The sequence below is a fragment of the Clarias gariepinus genome, chromosome 5, assembly GCF_024256425.1.
Source record: "Clarias gariepinus isolate MV-2021 ecotype Netherlands chromosome 5, CGAR_prim_01v2, whole genome shotgun sequence".
Classification (NCBI taxonomy): domain Eukaryota; kingdom Metazoa; phylum Chordata; class Actinopteri; order Siluriformes; family Clariidae; genus Clarias; species Clarias gariepinus.
The window spans coordinates 4,401,226-4,425,457 of NC_071104.1; the positions used below are offsets into that span (position 1 = coordinate 4,401,226).

Below are 24,232 nucleotides of genomic sequence, written 5' to 3' on the forward strand. Positions count from 1 at the left end.
AAAACTTAAAATGTTTTCATTATTTATTAAAGAACATTATGATGATCATAACAGCCTACTGCATTTTATTCTTATAATAACCCAAAAACACAAGCGGGGCTGAATTACATTGACATCTGCTGACGCGGTAGCACATCCTCACAATGCTTTAAATTTATGTCATTTTGTTTTACTTATTTAGGTTAATAAATCTACCACAAATTGAAAGAACACAAAATATAAGATGACACAAAACCCTACACACGTAGCTTTCCTAATTACACATGATAAAATCTAAAGGATCACTCTGTTAACGTTTACTTTGCTTAAACTCGATCCTAAAAAGATTTAATTTAAATTCTAAATTTGTACTGTAAACACACAAACCCAAATGCTGTTGCCAGGGGATTCAGCAGTAAAACTGCTAGTATTATTCCGGTTGAGTACCATCTGTGTAGTTAATCCAGACTACTAGTACTTAAATGCATTAAATTAATCAAACATGCTCTGAAATTTAACTACCTTAAAATGTAATAAACTTTTTGAAATGTATGACATCCTATAAAAAACATTATTAATTATAATAAACCTAGAACAGGTTTTTCTTTATTTTATAAGAATAAACACCAAGCATGTGCATACACACAGACGTAAATTATATATTAATCCTCGCTCTTGTTTTATTTGTGTAGAACATTTACATAGAACGTATTGAGAGGGTTATAATAAAATCTAGGATTCTGTCATCCTTTGTAGCCATGGTGCTGTTGAAAAGATCCAGAGCACCTGTGTTTAAAGTGGACCGGCCTTTCCTCTTCATCCTATAGAGTGTAAATAGAGGTAAGGGCAACTGATCAATTTGTCTGATGGTTAATTCGTTCCCAAATTGCGCGTAGTATGTGAATGCTGACTGCAGGTTCTACCACGGCCGTAAAATGGGGATAAATACAAGGATGGATGGCTTGTCACAGTTTGTATGGCTCCTTCTGGAACATTCTCACTGCTCTTCATTGATGGAACAGCAAAATAAATTTCCAAGTCTACAGAAACATTGACAATTTACTTTTGCTTACTCCAAAAATCAATCAGTCTCAGCAATAAAAACATCAGCTCTGCTGTTCCAAGTTTTACATAATAGCTACATAGGAGGGTGTAGCTGTAAGTTATTTTTGTTTAGCCTCCGCTGTCCCATAAGATGCAGGCTTCTATTTTATCAGATGTAATTAATAAAGAGAAATACTGATTTATTTTTATTTCTTTCTTTATCCTGCAGGTTTGGTGATCCAGCAGAGTGATGAATCCAGCAGAGAAGTAGAATCAGTGTTACACACACCGTCTTCACCACAAACATGATCCCTCTCCTCCACTGCATGGTGTGAAAGGTCATCCAAGGACCAATATGAGGGATTTGTACATAACTGGAAATAAACACTTTTTTCCCCACCACACTATCATAGACATTTATTTGCAACACACACTTTTCAAACTGATATCGTTTTAAATTCATGTCTTTCATAAAAAAAAAGTTTACAAAATGTTTATTTCAAATAGTTATACACAGTATAAAATAGACATTTTATTTATCCATGTACAAAAAAGAAAGCGTCCATTAAATAATACTTTACATTTCAGTATTTACATTTGTATAATGTGAACAAAATAGTGTGGAGCCGGAGTGGTCACAGTGGTCCCTGTGAGGAGTCGCGAGGTCGCTGCAGCGGGGTGTTAGATAAGAGAGTAGTCAGGACGAAGGACAGACCCGAAACGAAAAGGAAAGACATTGGTGATGGACAGAGTGACATTTTGTGTTTTGCTGACTGTCCTAATCAGATTAAATAAATCCTTACACACTGAGGATTGTTTTTAAATACTTGACTTTAAAGATTTAACATTTAAATTACTTTAAACGCTATGATCGCTTGACCTGTGCGTCTCCTTGACACCAAGTGAGATGTCTGATTTAGAGCCAGTTTTCACGACAGCACAGACACTTCCTTAATTTAACGACAAATTTATTAGTCAAATTTGTCTTCAGTGAGGATCTGGAATTAGCAATGCAAAGTCATGTATCTTTGGCATAAAGCAGGAGAAATAAAAAGATAAGAAGCACAGGAACAGGGAAAGGGGGGGGGGGGGGGGGGGGGGGGTCTGGGAGTGATTGTTTGGGGTTATATTCTATGTTTCCCCTTTGCCCTGAGGTGTGATTACACAGATTTTCGCCGTGTGATTGTCTGTGATTAGAAGGCGTCCAGATGGTTCATGCTGTTCGCTCGTAAATGGATTTCTTCCAGAAAGTTCTCCAGCTGCTCGATCAGCACTCGCTTTTTAAATCTAAAAGAAAAATAAAGATACAGGTATTTTAGACACCTTTACCCTTCATTTGGAAGCCAAGACCTCCCTTTTAAGAAGTCTTGGTTTGCATGCCTCGTGAGCACAAAGGTTCAGATTTAAACCTGTTTACACTTGTTCAAGTGAAAAGATTACACTGAACTATTGGATGGAAACTTAACGGCATTATTAAAATGCTAAATATTAATTAAAATACTAATCGTCCTCAAAAATTATATGACCGTACAGGTAGTCCCCGACTTATGAACGAGTTCCATTCCGGGATAACGTTCATAAATCGGATCTGTTCTTAAATTTGACAAAGTGAGCGTTATACGCCTTTGACAAAAAAAATATACAATGTAAAGTACACCAATCCACGTGACTTAATCTCTGTCTTCTTTCCCCACACTGACATCATGCGGCCAAAACCGTAACCATGTCTAAGGAAATCAATCTTACATCTTGGTCAAATGTAATGGTGTTGTCTCTGCACCTTTAAATCGCGAGAGGAATCCAAGACATTTTATCTCAGAGCTGTTTTCCACTGTATTGGACTCGGAACTCTCTTTTGTTGAGGATTTTCCGAAATTAGGATTATTTACCATGGGAACAGCTTTACAGGACAGACATTTTTTTTTTCATCGTGCTCCCGGACCTTATTGAAACCAGTGAGCCAGACTCATTTCTCCCACACACATACAATATACCAAACTTTATACATTTTATACATTCACTTACACACTGAAAATGTCATATGTAATTGTAAATATTGGTATCTGGTTCACTGCAATGTCTATAATTTTTTGCACAATACAACATGAACTACTTCTACAAACATTCATAGATGCAAACAAATCACAGAACCATGGTCCGTTCGTATCTGCGGAAATTTGTAACCCGAGTGTTCCTTAATTGGAGACTACCTGTATATTAGATTAAACTTTGTCATTGTGCAGAGTACATGCACAGAGCCAATGAAATGCAGGTTATCCTTTTTTTCAGGATTTTCATTACCATATGAACCCTTCAATAAAACAGCGCACATCAGAGATTTTTTTCATGGCTGTAATTACAGGTAAAGTTTCGATTATTTTTTTTTTAAACACCCCACTATAAAGTATTACCACGCAACCCTAAGTACTAGCTTTACTAACGAACAAACGGCAACTGAATCTAACTTATGATTAAATGAAAAACTTTTCTCCAGTTTTCTCCAATGCCGAATACAGCGGAAAAAACTACAAACTACTTTTCCGAGTGTGCCACGTACCTCGCCGCCTCCTTAATGATGTTCTGCAGGAAGATGAGTCTCGTTTCCAGACTGCCCTGGATCTGCTTCAGGAGGTAGAAGATTCTCTCATAATCTGCCAAAGGAAAGATGATAAGAGACAGAAGAAAGAATAAGATCAATTAGACCTAAATGAGAACAATCGTACAGAAATGTAGATTTTAACTTGCACAAAAACACCAGTTACACTTAATTTACTGCACTTAATTGGGGAATTTTGTCGAAAGGCTGCACACAGATGATTTAGACAATATAATAATGTAAATATAACCATTTTTACAGAAAAGTCAATTAAATTTTTAGCCATACTTTATATTTTATTTTCAGTTAATGACATTTTATACAGTGGTTTGTTAAATTCACAGTAAAGTTAATTTAAAAGAAAAGTTATTTTCATTTAAACAATATTCAAAGACTAGAGATTTGATTTTATCAGGCATGCGAACTGATGCATCTTTAATTTTAATAGATAAATTATAATGTACATTTAAAAAAATATCTTCTATCCTTTTAATAATGACCCCATCGTCTGTAGTGTGTCTTGCCCCAAGTGTACTTCCTATACTGTTCCTCATTAAATACACAGCATTTAGAGATAATACGCTACACTGTATGTTGTTTGCTAGTTAGTACTTCTTAACTAGTTTCATCTGCAACCTCAGATATGAAAAATGAATAGAGCTGAAGTGACTAGGTATAGCAAATCATTAATTAATTGATTGTTTAAGAATTGTGATAATTGTGTGTTTTGCGTAACCTTTCTCCATAACACGCATCTCTATTAAGCTGTTCATCACAAGCTCAGGTGGTGCACAGTATTGGCCATTGTAATTTACACAGCGTTAAAAAAGAAACATGAAACCGGTATGTTTTTTCTGATTAAACTATTCGGGTTTAAGTAAATTCTCACATAACTGATTTATTTAACCCAGAACTGTTTAAATAAAACAAACTGAGGAGGAAATAAAAAAACATCATCAATAACAATTTTTCAAATGCATTGATTGTTAAGTTCAACTACTGGTTAATTAAGAAAAATATCAGCGATAGTTTAATAGTGTAGTAGAATGTTTATTTAAATTTAATTATATTTACTCATTAGCTGATTAACATGACGCGAAAACGTAGCATCATACCCAAAACCCATACTCATTAGGCTTCACCCATCAGTGTTGTTTAAGAAAGACCTCAGATTTGATTTTATTCAAATTCCCGTTGTCTATTCCACATTGTGCTGTAACATGAAGTGCACTTACGTCGACCCGGCTTTCTGATCTCCCTGGTTATGAGGACTCTAAGCTCAGTGTTCAGCTCACACCCCTCCTCCCTCCTCCTCACACTCCTCCTGTTTTTCAGCTCGTCTTCCTCTAGCTGTCCTCCTCCGTTCTGCTGCCTGGCCCCCTCCTTCTCCTCCTCCTCCAGGTGATTTCCGTGGAGGATAGGGGGCAAAGGCGGTAGTTCCTGGGAGCGTTCTGAATCGAGGCTGTCTGTGTGATTGAACTCTGGGGCATGTTCCAAATCGACGTGGTTGGAATCCAGGCCCTGTTCTGAATCAAGATGTCCCGTGTGGTTCGGCAATGGGGCTCGCTCCAGGTCGAAGTGGCCCACATGATTCGAATCTGGAGCTGAAAGTGATAAAAAAAATAACTTTAAAAATCAATTGAAATAAAAATTTACTAAAATTAAACTTGTGCGAGTACGTTTCCTCACCTCTGGGTGGCGTCTTATTCGGCAGAGTGTACGAATGTCCTGGGCGGAGTAACGGTGACATGCACCTCCTCCTTTTGGGAGCACCGGTAGACGTGCCGGTATCGCTGGGTCGCTTGCCCTTCCCCTGAGTCCCAGTCACAAACTCGTCTGCTTCATCCACCATCATCGCCTGTCAGTGCAGGAACAAAATATCAGAAACAAAGACAGCAGCACTATAGATCACTGAATGTCATGATATCATGGTAACGCTGGTGCAACAAAAGCTCAACGTTTTTGTTAATCAATACTAAAACTAGATAAGATGTTTATGATTAATTTCTTTTTAAGGACTTAAAAAAAAAGTTCCTCACAGGAGTAAAAGAATTATAGTCAAATAAAATATGATTGATGGACAGAAGGGTTTTACATGATGGTTAACACTGTCTTTCTAAATAGTAAAAATGTGTGTGTGGCTTTTGAGTGTCCTATTCTGTATCTTGTATAAATGACTCGATCCCAATGATTATTAAAAGGAAATGTATGTTTTGCTCAAACATCTGGATTTATTTCATGTAGTGTGTTATTTAGACGTTGGTTATAGTGTGTGTTTAGTTATACCTGTTTAATCTAACAGGTTAAGGAAAAGCAGGTTGTAAAAATTCACGTCTTTCAAACATTATTTATATATATATATATATATATATATATATATATATATATACATACATACACACATATACATAAAGTGGAACCTCGGATTACGAGTGTTCCGCAAGACGAGCAAAGATTTTTAATAAAATTTAACTTGAAAAACGAACATTGTCTTGGTTTACGAGCACCGAGTAACATGTTTCACGCATGCGCTTCTTGTTCTGACGCTGAGCGTCACGTGATCACAACTGAGCCAAAAATTTTTTCTCTCTCTTGCGCTGCGGAATTGTCTCTCATCTGTGCACGCGTGTACTGTTTACTATAACACTGTGACCACGTGTGTGTGTGTACTGTTTCATATAAACAGTATAAAAAAAACGCGTGTAAATGTTTCACAGTGCATGAGTAAGGCAAAAGAAATTCTCAATGCAGAGGTTAAAAATCTATTTTCTTCCTCACCGCGGTGTGTGTGTGTGTGTGAAACCCCAATTTACAAAAAAAAACACGCGCGCGCACAGAAATGACACACTATGCTCTCTGAAGAAACTCTGTCACAAATCTTTTCAGAGGTAAGGTGCTGGGTCATTTGTTTGTTTGTTTTACTTTACAGCAGTGATTGTTAGTTTGCGCTCACCAAGTGTCATTAGCGATGTTTATTGCTTTTTTTGTTTTTTTTTTTAGATAAAACAGTGTAGTGGGAGAGAGACGTTGATTTATGACCTCTGTTTACGGAAGTGTAGTCCAGTGCGGGAGATGCATTGTGGGTAATGCAGTCCGGTGTGTGTGTGTGAACGCGAATGCAAGACTTAAGTTAGGATATAGACCCTGAGTTTTGTTCTTCAGTAGTTTTTTTCAGTTGGATTTAAGTGCAGGATCCACCCGAGAGTTTGTAATATAACCTGACAATGCAGAAAATAAAAAAACGGGCATCGACCAGTTTGTCCATCTCATCATTACACGAGCATGGATTAACGAGCTGTTACGCTGTCGCGAGCAACATTAAAATAAAGCGGAGAAGCTTCAATAACTTAGAAAAGAACAACAGTCTTTCTGTTAATGTGTGTGAGTCTGTTTAAACGAGAGGAGAAAGTTTAAATGTGTAAGATGAGGAGAGGGAGACAGGAGGAGCTGAAAGCAAGAGTCTCCACTTACTCTAGTCTCATACACACACACACACACACACACACACACACACACAGTGCCTGCGTGAACACAGGGAACTGCTTATCTGCCTGGATTTATTTTTTTACTTTTTTGAAAGGTGGGTAAGGTGCAGGTTAATTTGTTTTATTTTTACTTAATATTTTAGATTAATTATTTTTATGTATTTTTTTTTTAAATCATTAAAGAACAAATAATTTAAGTTTCCATTATTTCCTATGGGAAATGGAATACGAAATGGAATTCCTACGTTTTGGGATATGAGCCCACTTCCGGAACGAATTATGCTCGTAATCCGAGGTTCCACTGTATATACACACACACCTACCTCACAGTGCAGAATAAAACCGAAGCCAATAATGTTAAACCACCACAGAACACAGCGTACCTTCTTGTCCAGTTTGAAGGGGTTCCCGAAGGTGTGGAGTCGTCTTGGTTGGTCCGGGTCCACCTCTCTCAAGGGGGCGGGGCTAAGTTTCAGGAAGTCCTGATAGTTACCCATTTGGGCTATGGGCACGCTGTGGAGCTGATCTAGAAAATATATAAAGAGACAAACGTGTCAATTGGAGTGGACTGAAAAGCACAGGAAGTTGTTCATAAGGGGAAAAAAGAGAGAAAGAGAGAGAGAGCATCACCTTGGTCTTGACCCTTGAGCAAACACACGCTGGTGTTCAGGAGATTCCTTCTCATGCGGCTTAGCTGGTCCAGCAGCTGGGTCCTGGGTACATCATACGGGTTCCTCAGACTCTGTGGCCTGAGGGCCTAAACACACACACAGAATTACAAACTGCTATACAAAACTAAATTCATCTATAATTGGTAAGTGTGTGTGTGTGTGTGTGTGTGTGAGATAGAGAGACCTTGTTGAGCACAGCAAGCTGGAACCCTGAAAACTCTTTTGGGTTGATGTCAAGCGGCCCGTCTCCCATGATGCCCTGCAGCAGCTGTGCGAAATCCTTTCTGTGCGCTAACGAGAGAGCAGAGCCTCGGAGGCGGAGCTTGATCCCTATGTCAGGCCCTGCTTTCTTCCCTACCAGCAAGCACACGCGGTCCGCCTCCACTTTTGCCTGGAAAAACACACGCACTTTGTCTTAATCTTAATTAAATAGAGCAAAACAAAAAATTATTTAAATTCATGGCGCTTCTGTAAGGGGAAAAAAAGGAATTTTAGCGCCACCTGCTGACTGAGTTTCTTCAGGTACGACACAACGCTGTAGCTCAGGCCGTACTCCATGCTTTCGGCCAGGAGGTTCGGTGCTCCCATCATCCTCAGCGCCTTCCTCAGGGGCTGCAATTAGGAGACAGACATTTACACACAACTGATGCACGTTTGAGCAGTTTGTGTGTGTGTGTGTGTGTGCGCTGCTCACAGTGAGGTAATATGGTGGCATGGTCTTTAGGTAGCTCTCGAAGGCCTGCCGCCATTTCGGAGTCGGCTTGAACTTGTGCACTCGAATCAAGTCGTCTAGATGTGAAAGAATTCAAACACGACTTAGTGTTAGTAAAAGTACAGGGGGAAAAGAAATCTGTTGCCATGGTGACACTTCTGCATGTGGTGTGTAAAAAAACTTACCGAGGAGGGGCAGCACCACAGGGTAGTTGTAGGGCATGATGAAGAGGTTGACACAGCTGAGCGCCGTACTCGCCTTCAAGTAGCCGAACGGCTGGCCGAGCTCGCCGTACTTAGCGCTGTTACTAACGTAAACCTGAACACGACGGTTTAAAGAAAGATGACAAACACAACACAGTGTGTGTTTATTACACACAGTACGGTGTATTTATAAATGATGATGATTTGTGAGACCTCCACACTGACGAAGCATGTTACCTGCCAGCAGGTGTGCGGTGACTTCCTCTCCAGGATGTATTGCGTTAGAGGAGACGGCTCCAGCTCGTACTTATCAAATGGGACCTTATCTACAACCATAGGCTCTGCTTCCAAACAGGAAAACCGGACCTGTGGGTGAGCCATCCGTGGTGGCTGTGCAAACAAAACACACACAAACACAGACACAAGACTCATCATTCAAAGGATTAAATAAGAATATTTTAAACAAAATTTAAACAACACAATTAGCATTTTTGTCTGTATATAATAATGCAAACAAAATTTCACCTCAACTTAAATACAAAAAGGACATTTATTAACTAAAAGCCGCTGACGGAAGGAAACGTTCAGCCATTAATTCCATTTTATTTTGCACGCTGTGTTTTCTGATTGTGGGGATTGACTCACTTTTTGGAGACAGCCCCCAGTGGACAATCAAGAAACTGCATGTTTCTGCACTTTTTCAGAACTGAAGGTTAACCCCTGATTTGAACACACAGCTCTACACTGTTATACATGTTAACTCTGAGATACACAGATTGGGAAAATCCGGGAACCACAAGATCAAATATTAGCCGTGTGATGCATCATTTAACTCTTATTTTATTTTAAAGCGCTATGGCATGTTTGGTAGCTAGTCAATTCCTTTTAGATTTTTATTAAATATTTTGCCTTGTCCATATTTGTGTGCGTGTCCCTCACCAGAGTGGGGGAGTTCTGATCGGGCCAGAAGCTCTCAGGAATGGGCCAGTGACCAACGGGAACCCCTGTTTTGGGATTGGGCCGCACGTAGATGAGCTTATGGCAGCTGTGCCACGGCTGTGGGCTGGATTTAACTTCTAAAGGAACATCTGAAAAGAAATTAAAAACTTTTCATCTTAGATTATAGATAAAGGTAAAACAAACATTACAGAGTGTACAGATGCATTCGTGTGATCAGGGCTCCAGAACAAAACAAAAACCTTTAAGAGCTGAAAGTTAACTCTTTTTTTATAAACTAACTAACACATGTAACCACACTTATTTAAACTTCATTAGCTGTTCTTTGCTAGCATTATGTGATGGCGTTGTCGAGGTTGCATGGTTTGGATGTGCTCCGAGTGAGAAAAAAAAAAGAAATTGTTCATCTGGCCATTTAATTTTTTTTGTCAACTTAGCTAACCAACTAAGCTATGTCATGACCGTTAGTTAGCAAAGCGCCAGGTGAGTTTCTGCCGTTATTTAGACGTTAATGATCTACAGGAAGCTCAAACAGACCTTAGTACAGCGTCACAAGACTGCCTTTACCTTCAGCAGGGTCCGGGCCTGTCTTCTCAAAGTTTATCACCACACCGCTCTGGATCTTCTGCACCACAGACTCCAGGCACTGATTCAGCATGCGCTGAGAAAACACACTGTACGAGCGGCCTGTACACAATCACACACACAGAAGAGATTTTTACTCACAGAAAATATATAGCAATTATTTGCAACTAATACATTTACATCAATGTAACTTAAACAGCCAAAAACATTTCATCCAAATAAATAAAGGACTAAAAAATATGTATTTTAAAACTAAGGATAAATGTGTGTTTTATTTAATTAACACCAGACAAATGATTCATTATAACAAGGCATTGCTAATTTAATAGAAATTATGCTTTAATTTTTTTTTTTTTTACTATTTTAGTGAAACCTTTAAATATGTTTTATTAAAATCACTATAAAAAAATAAAGATTATGGTTTTCCTAATAAAATTAAAAACAGTCATTTTATTGTTACTCATAATTACATTTATTAGAATTAATCCTAACTCTTATAAACACACTAAAGGACAGTTTCAATAACTTTGTTTCTCTCTCTTTCTCTCTTACACACACACAACTTCTTTCCAATCAATAATAAAATGATAATATTATGTGTGCAAGTGTGTGTAAGAGAGAGAGACACTTCAGCCTACACAGATTTAAACTCTAATTACTAAATAAACAGATCAGAGATCCTTTTTCCCCTCCCTAAGAGTGTACCAGTCATCATAAACAGGAAATCCACATATCCGTGAATAAAGAAAGATTTACCTCCTGTGACCTCACACATGGGTGTAACAGGGGAGGGGTCTGACGGGACCCCACCCACTAGCTCGGGTTCCAAAGGAGCGTAGCCTGAAATACGGAGCACCAAAGAGAAGAGGCGCTGGTCCCATCGGAACGGCTCTTTCGTCAGCTCGCTGCCCGGCAACGGGGTCATCAAGGGTAAGTGCAGCTGGATGGAGGAGGATAAAACACACAGGTGTGGACATGCAGAGAAAATAAGACTAAACAGAAGTTACTACAGTCTTACAGTGAGAGGTTTAAAAGGGAATCCCAGAGCCACAACTACTGTCTAGTGTTGAAACACAGTCGAGACAGATTATCAGATAAAAAGGCGTCTCGCACGGCATCCATCACATGCAAGAGCTCTACAGATGTTTAATAAGAGGTTGTGTGTAACAAGATAACTACAGTTGTACATTATTTAAGTCAGGGATTGGTCCGAGCGCTGATTCAAGGCGATCTTTTCAGATGTGTTGCTTTAGTGACCTGATAATCACATCATACCTCATCCTGAACTCCTGAAGTGCCGGTCAGTCTGCTCCCGTCAGTAATCGCCACTATTATGGCAGGATCCAGGAAAAACGGGTTTCTCCCCTGAGAATAGACACAAAGCGTTCGATCAGTTCCCCCTGATTAATTTTTAAATCTTTAATATCAATCCGGTGCCACAGAGTGTTGGTAAAAAAAAAAAAAAAAAGTATTTATTCAGCCACCAATTGTTCCAGGTTTCCCACTTAAAAAGATAAAAAAGGTCTGTAATTTTCATCATAGTTTTACCTCAACTCTGAGAGACAAAAGAAGAGAAAAAATACCAGAAAATCACATTGTAGTATTTTTAATTAATTAATTGGTAAATTATAGTGGAAAATGCAGGAGCATCGTACCTGCCCATAGTTATCTATCCCTGAAACCAATCTGTTCAAGTTGAGCAAATCGAAAGCCGTCCTCAAAGCCTGGCCGAATGTAGTTAATCCAGCAGCGTGCAGGTTCCTCAGCTCCGTCATAAACGTAGCGTGACTCTCTTTCCATCCGGCCTGAGAGGAGAGACAGACATTTTTCTCATTATAACTAAACAAAGTGGAAAAAAAAAAACAAATGCCAGGCTGGTATGGGAACAGATATTTTTTGACTAATTCAGCTTAGTAAAAAAAAAAAAAAAAATTAACCACAACTATAGACAATTAAGAATAAAGTAACATTGTTCATACATTAAAAATTTTAAATGTTTACCAGTAGTTGTGGTATAAGCGGAATAAAAAACTTCACAGGAGCAGCCGAAAGACCAACAACAACTTCTTAACTTTTCCTGTGTGTTTTATTCCTTACTTCGTAAAGAAAAATGTACATAAGTGTGACCAAATAAACAGATAAAAGAAATAGCTTTTTAAAGAAATTTGTAATTTGTTTGAAATACATTTAACCACTTTGTGTACCACGTCTTCACCCTTCACTCAACTTTAGATACAGCAGTTAGAAAAGTCTGAAGCAAACACGCCACTTTTATACGTTTCTGTGCACAATCAGGTAAAAGTCTGTGTGTGTGTTTCTCTGGTACAATATTTTTGGAACAAAAGGACATCAGTGAAAGTATATTTTCAGTAGTGCTGCATAAAATTATAAATCGCAATCTGGACCATTTGTATTAATTATTTAATTGCAAAAGATTGAAAAGTTATTACAGATGATAAACATATAGATGAGAATTTATGTACAATTTGTCAATAACTTAAACATTTGAATATTTTTAAAATATTAGGTGATAAATAATTACTACAAAACATCCTGTTAATGAAATAATGTGTCTTATTATTTTTCCTTGATTAAAATGTTTGAATGTTTAAAATGTTTGCAATTCTAATTTTTACCCTCTAGTGAAATGGGGTTGAAATACTGACTTACTGACGCGTGGGAACAAAATAGTATAATGCATGGCCATGAGATAACTATGACTGAGTCGTGGCCATGACTTAAGAACATGTGTCAATGAGAACGCTCACGTGTCAGGTGTGAAAGGAAGATTGTTGTTTTGGAGTTATGCTGTGTATCAGTGAGTAAATAAATCATTAATATATACTCACAGTTAAGAAAAACAATTGGAATTTGTCTATAGTTTACAAGAGGCTGAACGCTATGAGGTTTTTAAGTCGTGGCCAAAATATATCTCGTTCCCACGCTGTAGTTCCGCTCCCTGAAGGCCAACACAAAGAGACTGAGGAGAAGCTTCTTCCCGCAGGTGATAAGGTCTCTTAACCACAACACAACTTAGGACTAATACCGTCTTTTTATAACATCTAACACTGTCTGGACATTCATGGCCACTTTGGACACATTCATGCACACTTTGCACTACAAATTTATATTATCTACATATTTATAGCTTCATCTATGGACCACTGCACAAATCACTTTAAATAAGACACTGTACAAAGACACTTTTTATGCATATTTGCACACCCCAGGCATTTAAAACTTTGAAATTCACCAAAAACAGAAATTTAGATTTCTATTTTCCTTTCCACATTTCTATACTTGTTATATTGATATTTTGTTCTATATTGATATTCTGTTCTTATTTGTAAAATATATTTTACTTTGTACAGTACATTTCACCAGTTAATCTTATTTTTTAACGTATTTCTTTTATTACAGTATATTTTAATTTGTACAGCATATTTTACTAGTTAATTTTATTTTTAACGTATTTCTTTTATTCATATTTATTTTCCTATGCACAAGCTTTTATTATTTTTTAAGGTCGTGTAAGCATTCCACTGCATATCGTACTGTGTATGAATTTGTATGTGACAAATAAAATTTGAATTTGATTTAGTAAGTCAGGACCATGACACAATATCTCGCAGCCATTACATAGTATTTTAATCCTACATCTTAGTAGTAAGTCAGGACCACGACATACAGTAATATCTCGTTCTTACAACTTAGTAAATCATCCTCACCCCAACATCACCAGATGGGGCCCCATAATGCAGCCCAATGCACATTAACCGACAATTCAAAAACTATATAATAACAATAATAACAAATATAGTTGCAAGCAACGATGACAGGCCCAAGCACGCTGTGTCATCGCCACCCCGAGTCCACCGCACAACCTGTATAAACAACAACAACAACAACAATAATAATAATAATAATAATAATGTTGTGTTTGTGTCTCAGGAGCATTAGAACCCTTCATAATCCACACTCACTAATTATCACCCTTTCTACTCAGCATAGGTCCAGCGCAGGGAACAATTATGACCCTTACGGCGCACCATAGTCCCCTTGCGCCTCACGTTAGAACAAAATGGCGGCCATGTTGTGAAAGAAACATCGCTGCTTGCGGGAATGTTTCCCTCACAACGGGCAAAGTAGTTAGAAATTCCAAAAATAAACAACTCAAACGGGATATAAAGTTATGCCTTTGAGTCTCTGAAGAGAAAAAGACACAAAAACACTACCTTTATCCCGACAGGAGCTTCCTCGAAAGAAACTAGCATGTATCGGTCTCCTCTGCTCGCCGGATCCCTACTCCTGAGCTGCGCGGAAACAATGGGCAAAAAGAAAGATTTACTAAAATGTCACTTGAAAGTACTGATTGTTTAGGTTAGTGCCATGTTATTTACCTTGAGGAAAGTCTCAACAGCACCCTTAGCTATGTCCAGATATGTTGTGCCCAGGTGGGAACGCTGGTTCATGGAGGCGGACGTGTCTATCAGGAACAGGATTACGGGCATCGTGCTGCGGTTATTACACCTTCGACATGTCACTGCCAATAAAGGAGAAACCCAACCGAAATGCCTCCGTTTGTTTGTTTTCCTCTTGTCACTTGCTAGCTAGCACCTAACATGCTAACGCTAAAGCTAACTGGCTTACACATCCTTAAAGTGTACAGAACAGTTTTTATATTTGCCTCGCTACGGTATAAGCTCAAAGAAAGCTCTTAAAATCCGTGGGTGGGGACAGAATGGTGATACACACTGATAAATACGTGTCTTTTTTGCAGGAAGTTGCAACCTAACTTTCAGTTCGGTGGAACTTAAGAGACTGGGAGCCGCTTTCGCCTCCTCGCTTCTTTTAACTCACTGGGCACGGGGCAGGCTCCGCCCCCTCGCGGTTACGTCAAAAACGTCGCAGATGATTGGACGGTTTAGATCGACGTTGTTATCATATGCAAAAAATGAAAGTTGTACGGCAGAGGTGGGAGTTCTGATCCATTAGTGTGAGTCGAATCATTCGGATCAGCTCATCAATAACACGACTCCCGATTCATAAAATGCACTTTAAAAAAAATTAATAAAAATAATAAGAGTATATTATATGTTGACCTGTGAGTGCCCTTCTTTTGACTGAAACAGTTTCATAAAACCTTATCTATATAAATAAAATATAAATAAAAGAAAGGTATTTGTCTGGACATTGAGTCAGAAAAAGCTCTTTCAATCATATCTTTACGTTTCATATATTGGAGGACCAGAAAACGGTCGCAGAAAAAATTCTGTGTGTCTGTCCAGATGGATTTTGTCACAGTATCAGGAAAAACTAGCTGTTCGCACGACTTCGGACTCAAAACAGAAAATTGAAAATCGCCTGTGAAATTGTTCAGTACGTTATATATTCACCGCAATGATCAGACGATTTGTATGATTTTTTAAAACAAAAACACATAGAATTAAAAGAGGGAATACTACACAACTATACAACTGTATAGTCCTTTTATTTGCAACTGAGACAGAGGATTTATTTTAAATGTATTTTAAACAGGTCAGTGTGAGCTGCAGGAAGCAAATTGAACAGATAATCAGTGATGTGTTATAAAGTGCTCTAAAGTACTAATGTTCATGAACAGGAATGCTCTCAGCTCTCAGTGTTCAACCACGACCTGGTCAGTGTGCACATGACATGCAAGGGTTGATAATTATAGTATTATTTTGAGTTCATAAAAAAAAATCATCATATATTTTTTTTAATTTGTTTGTCAGACAGTACTACTGTTTAATTTGTTAAGTAGTATTGTTAGTTTTTCCAGTCCAATCTTTACCTGTATACCTGATTGACATGCAGTATATTTTGATGTATCTTATTTTGAAAGATTATTGGATAATGCTGACTTTATCAGCATCGCTTTGTGAAAGATTATTAAATATATATAAGATATTTTATTGGGATTGTATGTGTTAGACCAACACAAAGTGGCACATAATTTTAAGGTGGAAGGAAAATAATTGATGGTTTTATTTATTTATTTATTTTTACCAATGAATATCTGAAAACAGGTTTTCTCGATTGCTAAGACACATTCCTTGAAAACTGCTCATTCTGCTACATTCACAAAACCTCTGACTCTTCTTGCAAAACCAAACTTTCACCCCAAAACAGTTTAATCTGTGCTCAAAACTGAACTCTGCTGTCAAATCATGCCTCAAGTCAATCTAAATGAAATACTCTACTGAGTAGTCATTAAACACTACTTAGAAAAAAGGAAAACACAATGTTTAGGACATGAAGCGGTAGAAACAAATGTTTATTTAGGCTAAATGCATGTTGCAAAACAAAATACCTGGGCATTTTTAACACTTTTACGTAGAAAAAAGAATTTGCAAAAAAAAAAAAAAAAGAAATCCTGTGCATTTACATGTAGCACTTGTACGTAGAAATAAAGCACAAAAATATACAAATGAAGTACAATGAAAAGAAGTGCATTACTCCGCCACAGCATCATTTCTCCGTGATGGGTCAGGCCACAGGACTTCATCTACATCACAGGCAACATTTTTTCTGGCCAGGCAATGGGGGGCATGCCGTATCCAGGCTTGACATGCCTCCACACCCATGTCACTACAGGCCAGTTCCATGGCTTGCAGGAGATTTACCCTGGTGTAAGGTTGGCGTTTATATACCTTCCACTGCCATGAGGAGAAGAATTTTTCAATGGGGTTCAGGAAAGGGAAGTACGGTGGAAGGCAAAGATTGATAAAACCTTGGTTCATATTGAACCACTCTCTAACCTGGAGGCCTCCGTGAAAACACACATTGTCCCAAACAGGAACATAGATGGGCTGCTCATCCTGCTGCCCTAACAGAGCATCTCGCATGTGATTGAGAAAAATGAGGAGCTGATGAGTGTTGTAGGGCTCTAGGTTGGCCTGATGGTGAACAACACCATGATTGCTGATGGCAGCACACAATGTGACATTGCCACCACGCTGCCCAGGGACACCAACAATGGCCCGTTGGCCAATCACACTACGGCCTCTCCTTCTCCTTTTGGTGAGATTAAACTCAGCTTCATCCATGTAGATGTATTCATGGAGTTTTTCTATTGCATCCAGTTCAAAAACTCTCTTTAGAACTAGATATATATTTTTATAAGTGATGTAGGCCAACTAGAGTAAATAACTACTTACAATAACCAAGATTTATGTGTCTGGATATATACCAACCTGTACATACTGGAATCTTTGCTCTTTGACTCCATCAGAGTTGCGTTCAAAAGGCACTCTGTACAGCTGTTTCATGCGCAGTCTGTTGCGCTTGAGGACACGGTCAACAGCAGAGAGGCTGACACTGTCAATACCCTCAAAATGCACATGGTCCTCAATGATCCTCTGCTGAATTTCACGTAGTTTAATGGTGTTGTTCTCACGGACCATGTCGACAATTAGGGTCTCTTGGTGTGGGGAGAACATAGATGTCCTGCCACCCCCATGTGGCAGTTTTTCAATTCTACGAAAAGAGAACATGCACTTACAAAAATACATACATGGAATAGGCCTACAAACAGTCAGACTAACCCTCCATTACAATACTACAGTACACTGGCACAGTGATGTACGGAAACATGTTTACTGTGGTACAGTATATTGTACATATGTCATTGTTGTCAACATTTACATACTATAATTTAAAAAAGGTATGTTCTCTTCTCTAAATCTTCGGATTGTGGTGGAATCTACTGATGTTTGGTTGTACCCTTGACTGATTCAATAAGTGGGTTCAGGCAACTTGCTTCAAACAATAGGATTTAGTGTTTTAGCAATTGAGAAAAACTGTAAGACCTTGAAAAAGCCATCGCCACTTGGTTGCACTGAACAACTTGCACACACCACACACTATACACTGCTAATGTCAGTTTGGGCCCTAAATATTTGTTGAGTGTGTGACAGTGAGAGAGAGAGGTGTGTGTGTGTGTGTGTGTGTGTCAGTCTGTGTGAGTGTGAAAGTGTTAACATTTGTAATGTGTGTGTATGTATGTATGTGTGTGAGTGTTAACATTTGTGTTGATGTTCATAAGGTCACTCAATATAGGGCCACACAGAAAGTTATTAATAATATTTCGTTGTACGTTTAAGACATTATCACGGCTGACCTGTTTAAGATATCAAAAATCCCTCTACAATTTTGCATCCTCAATGTCTTTAGATTACATCGGCCCATTTGGTGACGATCCTCTAAACGTGAGCTCTAAACGTGTATTGAGTTTTGTGTGCCTACGTGAAAGTGTCTATGAGCTACGTATGCAGCACGATCACATGTGGCCACGTGACTCTCATCCTAATGGCAGCAGATTCCAACCTGAGCTTTTTGAGCATGTTAAAAAAAAACTCCAAGAGGGTGAAAAAAATAAAACAATAATCCTTAGGGAAATAAGGGGGTCCTGCGCACCCTATAGTGCTTGGGCCTAATAATGATCAAAGGTCTGACTCTCCCATGCTGTCTGTGTGGAGGGTGTGGGGGGGGGGGGGGGGGGTTTTATCTTGAATGAGTCGCTTCACTAAATGATCCGACTCACTACAGTAGGAATTCACATCAAAAATAATTATATCGTAATGCTTTGACGATGTGTAAGAAAAACAGCAGGATCGTTTTATCTACAGCTGTAAATTCACACCACTATTTAAAGTAATAGCCAGTAACGCTATAGCGCATAGGGCTAACGGATCTGAATCGACTCTGAATCGACTCCGCTACATGACTCGTTTCCTCCTATACTTGAAAGCTGCTTAATACACGCCGAATTTGATACATTATACATTTAAAACGATTAATTAAAATTTGAAGAGTATAAAAACAGGAAACGAGTTGAAAGAAGAATTTTCAATATTATTTCGCCTCTGAAGCTTAAGTGTATGCAAAAAAAAAATAAAATAAATATATATAAACGCAATATATTGCGATGAAAGAAAAAGAAAATATTTATTAATAAGAGCACACTTCGTCCCTGGGTGGGCTCGAACCACCAACCTTTCGGTTAACAGCCGAACGCGCTAACCGGATTGCGCCACAGAGACCCGGAAGAGGGCGGAACCTGGCAGACATTTTAATCTGCAGGTCAAACGATGGCATGGCTCCCTCTTGTGGTCGAAAAAAAGACTTTTATTACGAGGTGTTGTTCAAGAGATAAGGTGTAGTGTCAGTTTATTGCCACAAGATGTCGCCCTAACATTACACCAATTCAGCCGTCTATTTAATGCGTTTATTTATTAAAACCTCAAATTCAAATTTAAATTTTATTTGTCATACACAGTACGATATGCAATGAAATGCTTAGACAACTGCTCGTGACCTTAATATAAAATACTATGAATAGGGAATAAACATGAAAATTAAAATTTAAGGTAAATTGAACTAAGAAAGAATAAAAATAAAAATAAAATTAAAATAAAATAACTGTACAACAAAAATACACAATATAAGAAAATATATGAAGAAATATAGAACAATAAGAAAAACAGCTGTACAAAGTAGATATAGACTTATGGCATTTTTGTGTGGAATGAAGTTAGATAAAAAATAGTACCTAACAACCTTTCGTCAAACTCAATCTTGACAGTTTTATTGCCCCTTTTTATGACCTTTTATGACCTTTGAGTTGACCTTTGGATGACCTTTAGGATTTTTTATGACCTGGAGTTCTCGATAAAAAAAAAAGGGGGGGGGGGGGTAACGATGCTTATGCGCTAGACATCGTTTCATTCATTTATTTAATTTATTTATTTCATAGATTTATTTCATTTATATACGTATTTATTTATATACGTATTTATTTATTTAAGAATTTGTTCAGGGTGTTTTTTATATGAAAAAATATGCTTGGTGAGGGGACTCGATTTCAAGGTGCTTGTGTTTAACTATTAAGACAGGGTGAATTTATTTATTACCAAAGGGTGAACAATGAAACATTTTATTAACTTTGGTAAAAAAAACTTGATGAGTTTTGAATGACTGAAGACTGTTGAAGTTGTTAGTTTTTAAGTTACTTAAAGAGAAGAAGAATAAACGTTACCAGAGGGCGAGAGCCCCGAGTCGTTGAAGAAGAAGGAAAAAGTTGGTCTCGATGATACGCCTAAAACGTTGTTGCGAACATGCCCGCGAGTCTAAGAAAAGAGTGAAGAAGACGAGCGCGAGGTCTGCGCGTAAACGTTTTTGCAGCGTGAGTTTGTCCGATGTTAAGAGCGTGTAGCGCATGAACAGCGAGTTCGCGTCTGGTACGGCCAGGGTTTGGTGAAAGGGGAATCAAACGGGTTTCCTCTCGGGCGCTGTGATTGGCCGGATCTGCGTGTGACGACTTAGTCACGCCTCCGCCTCTTCTGCTTAGTCGCGAAAGGTGTTTATTTTTCAGTGCTCATGTTGTTTTAAACACATTTTTAGGTAGGACTGTGCCTATTATGTCTTTTAAAAAGTTCTCTAACACTAGAGCTGAGGTGACCGTGTGTGTAGTGATTAGTAATAATGGAAGAAACAAAAGTTGATCCGTGAATTATCAGTGCATTTTGTGCCATGATCATTTTGTCAGGAATGGTATGATGAACTGATCCAACAGATCGGGTAAAAGTCTAGCCGGTTTTACATATGCTTATATATATACGAGGACCATGTGTTAAAAACCTGGTACTATAGTTTTCTTGAAACGAACAATTCTGCGTTCTGTTTGTCATAGCAGGTGTTGTAATGGCATAGAGGTGTTAGTTAACATCCATTATCAGATTAGGATGTAATAAAAGTTTAGCCAGATATTTTTTTTCATAGGGAGATGGGACTAATGTTTAATAGCATTGTTTAGAAAATGTTTACGCCAAGTGTGTGAGTGTGCATATGTGTTTATGTCCATGCATGTGTAGCAGATTTTATATTTAAATTTAATTTCACTCAGAATCTGTCTTTTTATATTAATTCTTTCATATTTTGATATTTTACACTCTGGAAATGATTGTTTTATTGCTAATTTATTTTAATCTTATTGGTTTGCACTTGTGTTAAAATATTCGGATATGCTTGTGACTGCTAAAAATGGGACACGGCCCCTTTAAGAGTTACCGCTTTTCCGGTTCCGGCTGCTCACCTTTAGTTCGCGCGCGGTAAGCGTGGCTGGAGAGAGGTGAGTTCTGATGGAGCTCTAGCGAAAAAAAAAAAAGAAAAGTTTAATTATAGTTGGTTTATCGCGAGTAAAATGTATTTTTGTGATAAATATGCAATTTAACTGTAAGGAAGCCAGAATAGAGATTGTTTAATGCATGTTTTCTTTGGAAGTGGCAGTTTATGTATGTTTGAATTCCATGGCTAAAATGATCTATTTTACTCGCAGGTCATTTATAAGGAAACATGAAGTTTTTTTCTATTCATTTGGTTTTTAATTCATTTAGAATAATAAAAAATATATGTTCTTTTGGAATATTTGTTGTCCGGTCTCCTTCAATTCACAACACAACGCAGAGACAAACCGGTCACACATGGGGTTGTAATAATATCTAGGTAGAGAAACATTGACACAGGGTTAGGAATCCCCCTTACAGTTTTAATTTGATGTTTCACTAGACCCTAACATATAAGTTGAGTTAGCTCTCAATGCTCTCAAAATAGCCGGTAATGGGAGTTACACAAAGTATTTTCTTCAAAAAATCTTAACAAGAACTGATCTGAAGTAAACAGATCAGTAAATGTTCATGGCTTGTTCTTGAGGGTTTAGTTTTTTTTTTTTTGTTTTCTTCCTCCTCACACTAAACCTTCACGCTCGAAAGTTCGGTTAGCTGCCATTGCTAGGTGTAAATATAATGTCATTTTAGAAACTTTTCAGAAAACTCTTAGAAAAACATCTGAGGTAAAAGTTGTTTTTCCTCTTCTTTTTCTTCCAGGTTTTGTCTTCCATTACAGTATTTCTTAACCCAAGTTAAAAGTAATTAGACTGGATTTTTAGCTACACAAATAATTGTTTGTAAAAAATCTAACAACATACTGTATCCGAGTTAGAAGTTAATACTGTTGAATGTTTACACTTGTTTCATCGGGCATTAAACTTACACATATGACATTTCTTTTAGGTTCTATTAGTAAGTGTTGCGAGCAATACTTTTATTTTAGAAACTCTAAAAAAAAAAAAAATAAAAAAAAAAACATCTAACAAAATGTAAAAGTAGAAGTTTAGACATGGTTCCTTTGTCACTAAACCTTCACGCTTCAAGATCTGTTAAGCATCAAGGCTATGTGTCTAAGTATAATGTCGTTTTAGAAACTTTTCAGAAAACTCTTCTAACACATCTTAGGAAATAGTTTTTGTTCTCGAAGGTTTTGTCTTTAATTACAATATTTCTTCACCCATAATAGTTATTACACCGGAATTAGCTGCACATTATTTTTCATAAAAATCCAACAACGTATTTGAGTTAGAAGTTGATACTGTTAAATGATTAGACTTGATTCCTCTGTGATTAAACATACATGCATAATTTCTTTTTTAGTAATTGTTGTGAGTAATCATTTTATTTCAGAAACTTAAAAAAAAAAAAAAAAAAACATCTAACAAAATTTAAAAGTAGAGGTTCTTAATTGTGACTTGTTTCATCTGTCACTGAACCTAAATGTATGAAAGATCTGTTTAATCATCAAGGCTAAGTGTAAGTACAATGTCGTTTTAGAAACTTTTCAGAAAACTTGCACATCACGGGCATTAGTTTTTGTTCTTGACGGTTTTGTCTTTGATTACAATATTTCTTCACCTAAGTTATATGTTATTTCACTGGAATTTTAGTTATGCAAATGATTTCTTCATTCATAAAAATCAAACAATGTATCTGAGAAAAAAAAAAAATGATGTCCTTCGTAATTTTGTCTTGTTTTCTAGTAGGTGTGTCTGTGTACCTGTGTTTGTGGGGATGCAACAAGAGGGTGAATAAAAAAAAATAAAATAAAAAAAAATGCACATTGAGTTCTTAAACTTCTGTTACAAACCTAAGTTAAAGTCAACGTTCTTTATGGTTTTGCCCTGTGCCGCTAGGCCTTTACTTTTGAAAGTTCGGGTAACTAAATGTAAATATTAAATCTTTATATGCACTGTAATTTTTGAACATTAAACATTTTAAAAGTAAAAATTTAGCAATATACTTTATTTGAGGTAATTGTTGTTTTTTTCCCCCATGTTTCCTCTGCCACTAATGCCCGAAAGTTCTGTCAGGGGTCATAGAGGTAATAGTTAATAGAAGACAAGCCTTTAGAAGCATTTACAACGTTTGAGTGTCCTTGTGCCTGATGTAGTAAAAGCTTGGACAGACAACTGTCAGGTCAAAAGAAGATGCTAAATTCTGTTAGAAACTTTTCTCAAAAATCTAAGGTAAAAGTCAGCAATCTTTAGGGATTTGTCTTGTTTCCCTGCATCACTATGCCTTCACCTGTGAAAGTTCTGGTAGCTAAATGTGAATATTAAACTTTATATGCAATGCATATTTTGACTTCAAAGTCTTTTTTTCATAAACTTTTAGCAGCATACTGTATTTGAGGGAAATGTTTACGATGTCTGTCGCTAAACCTTCATGTATGAAGATCTGTTAAGCGTCATGGCTATGTGTTGTTTTTTTTTTTTTTATAATGTTTTAGAAACTTTTCAGAAAACTCTTCTAACACATCCCGGGCAACAGTTGTTTTTGATGTTTTTCTTCCATTACAATATTTCTTTACCTATGAAAGTTAGTGCACCGAAATTTTAGCTATACAAATTATATATAAAATGATATATAAAATCAAACAGCATATCTAAGGGTAAAAAAAACTGATATCCTTAATAATTTTGTCTTTTTTTCTAGTAGGTGTGTCTTAAATTAGATTAAAAATAATAATAAATGCACAATGAGCTGTTGAACTTTTCCTAAAGTCTAAGTCAACGTTCTTTATGGTTTTGCCTTGTTTTCCCTGTCACTATGCCTTCACTCGCGAAAGTCCGGGTAGCTTAATATGAA

At 37.3% G+C, this 24,232-nt stretch overlaps 1 protein-coding gene and 1 non-coding gene across 2 annotated transcripts; both read right to left on the reverse strand.

The window, feature by feature from the left end:
- Nucleotides 1-1,425: 1,425 nt before the first annotated feature.
- Nucleotides 1,426-15,065, reverse strand: ints6 (integrator complex subunit 6). The gene is made up of 18 exons (XM_053496017.1): nucleotides 14,633-15,065; nucleotides 14,468-14,545; nucleotides 11,888-12,037; nucleotides 11,508-11,597; nucleotides 10,989-11,172; nucleotides 10,215-10,334; nucleotides 9,630-9,778; nucleotides 8,928-9,080; nucleotides 8,673-8,805; nucleotides 8,470-8,564; nucleotides 8,277-8,387; nucleotides 7,960-8,166; nucleotides 7,735-7,861; nucleotides 7,488-7,630; nucleotides 5,309-5,477; nucleotides 4,855-5,223; nucleotides 3,581-3,674; nucleotides 1,426-2,310 (listed from the first exon to the last, which is right to left on the reverse strand). Exons 1-18 carry the CDS (start codon nucleotides 14,741-14,743, stop codon nucleotides 2,217-2,219), a joined length of 2,577 nt encoding a protein of 858 aa, XP_053351992.1. The 5' UTR covers nucleotides 14,744-15,065; the 3' UTR covers nucleotides 1,426-2,216.
- Nucleotides 15,066-19,222: 4,157 nt separating this feature from the next.
- trnan-guu (transfer RNA asparagine (anticodon GUU)) lies at nucleotides 19,223-19,297 on the reverse strand. Its single transcript has one exon. It is a non-coding gene; the product is annotated as a tRNA-Asn (tRNA).
- Nucleotides 19,298-24,232: the final 4,935 nt, after the last annotated feature.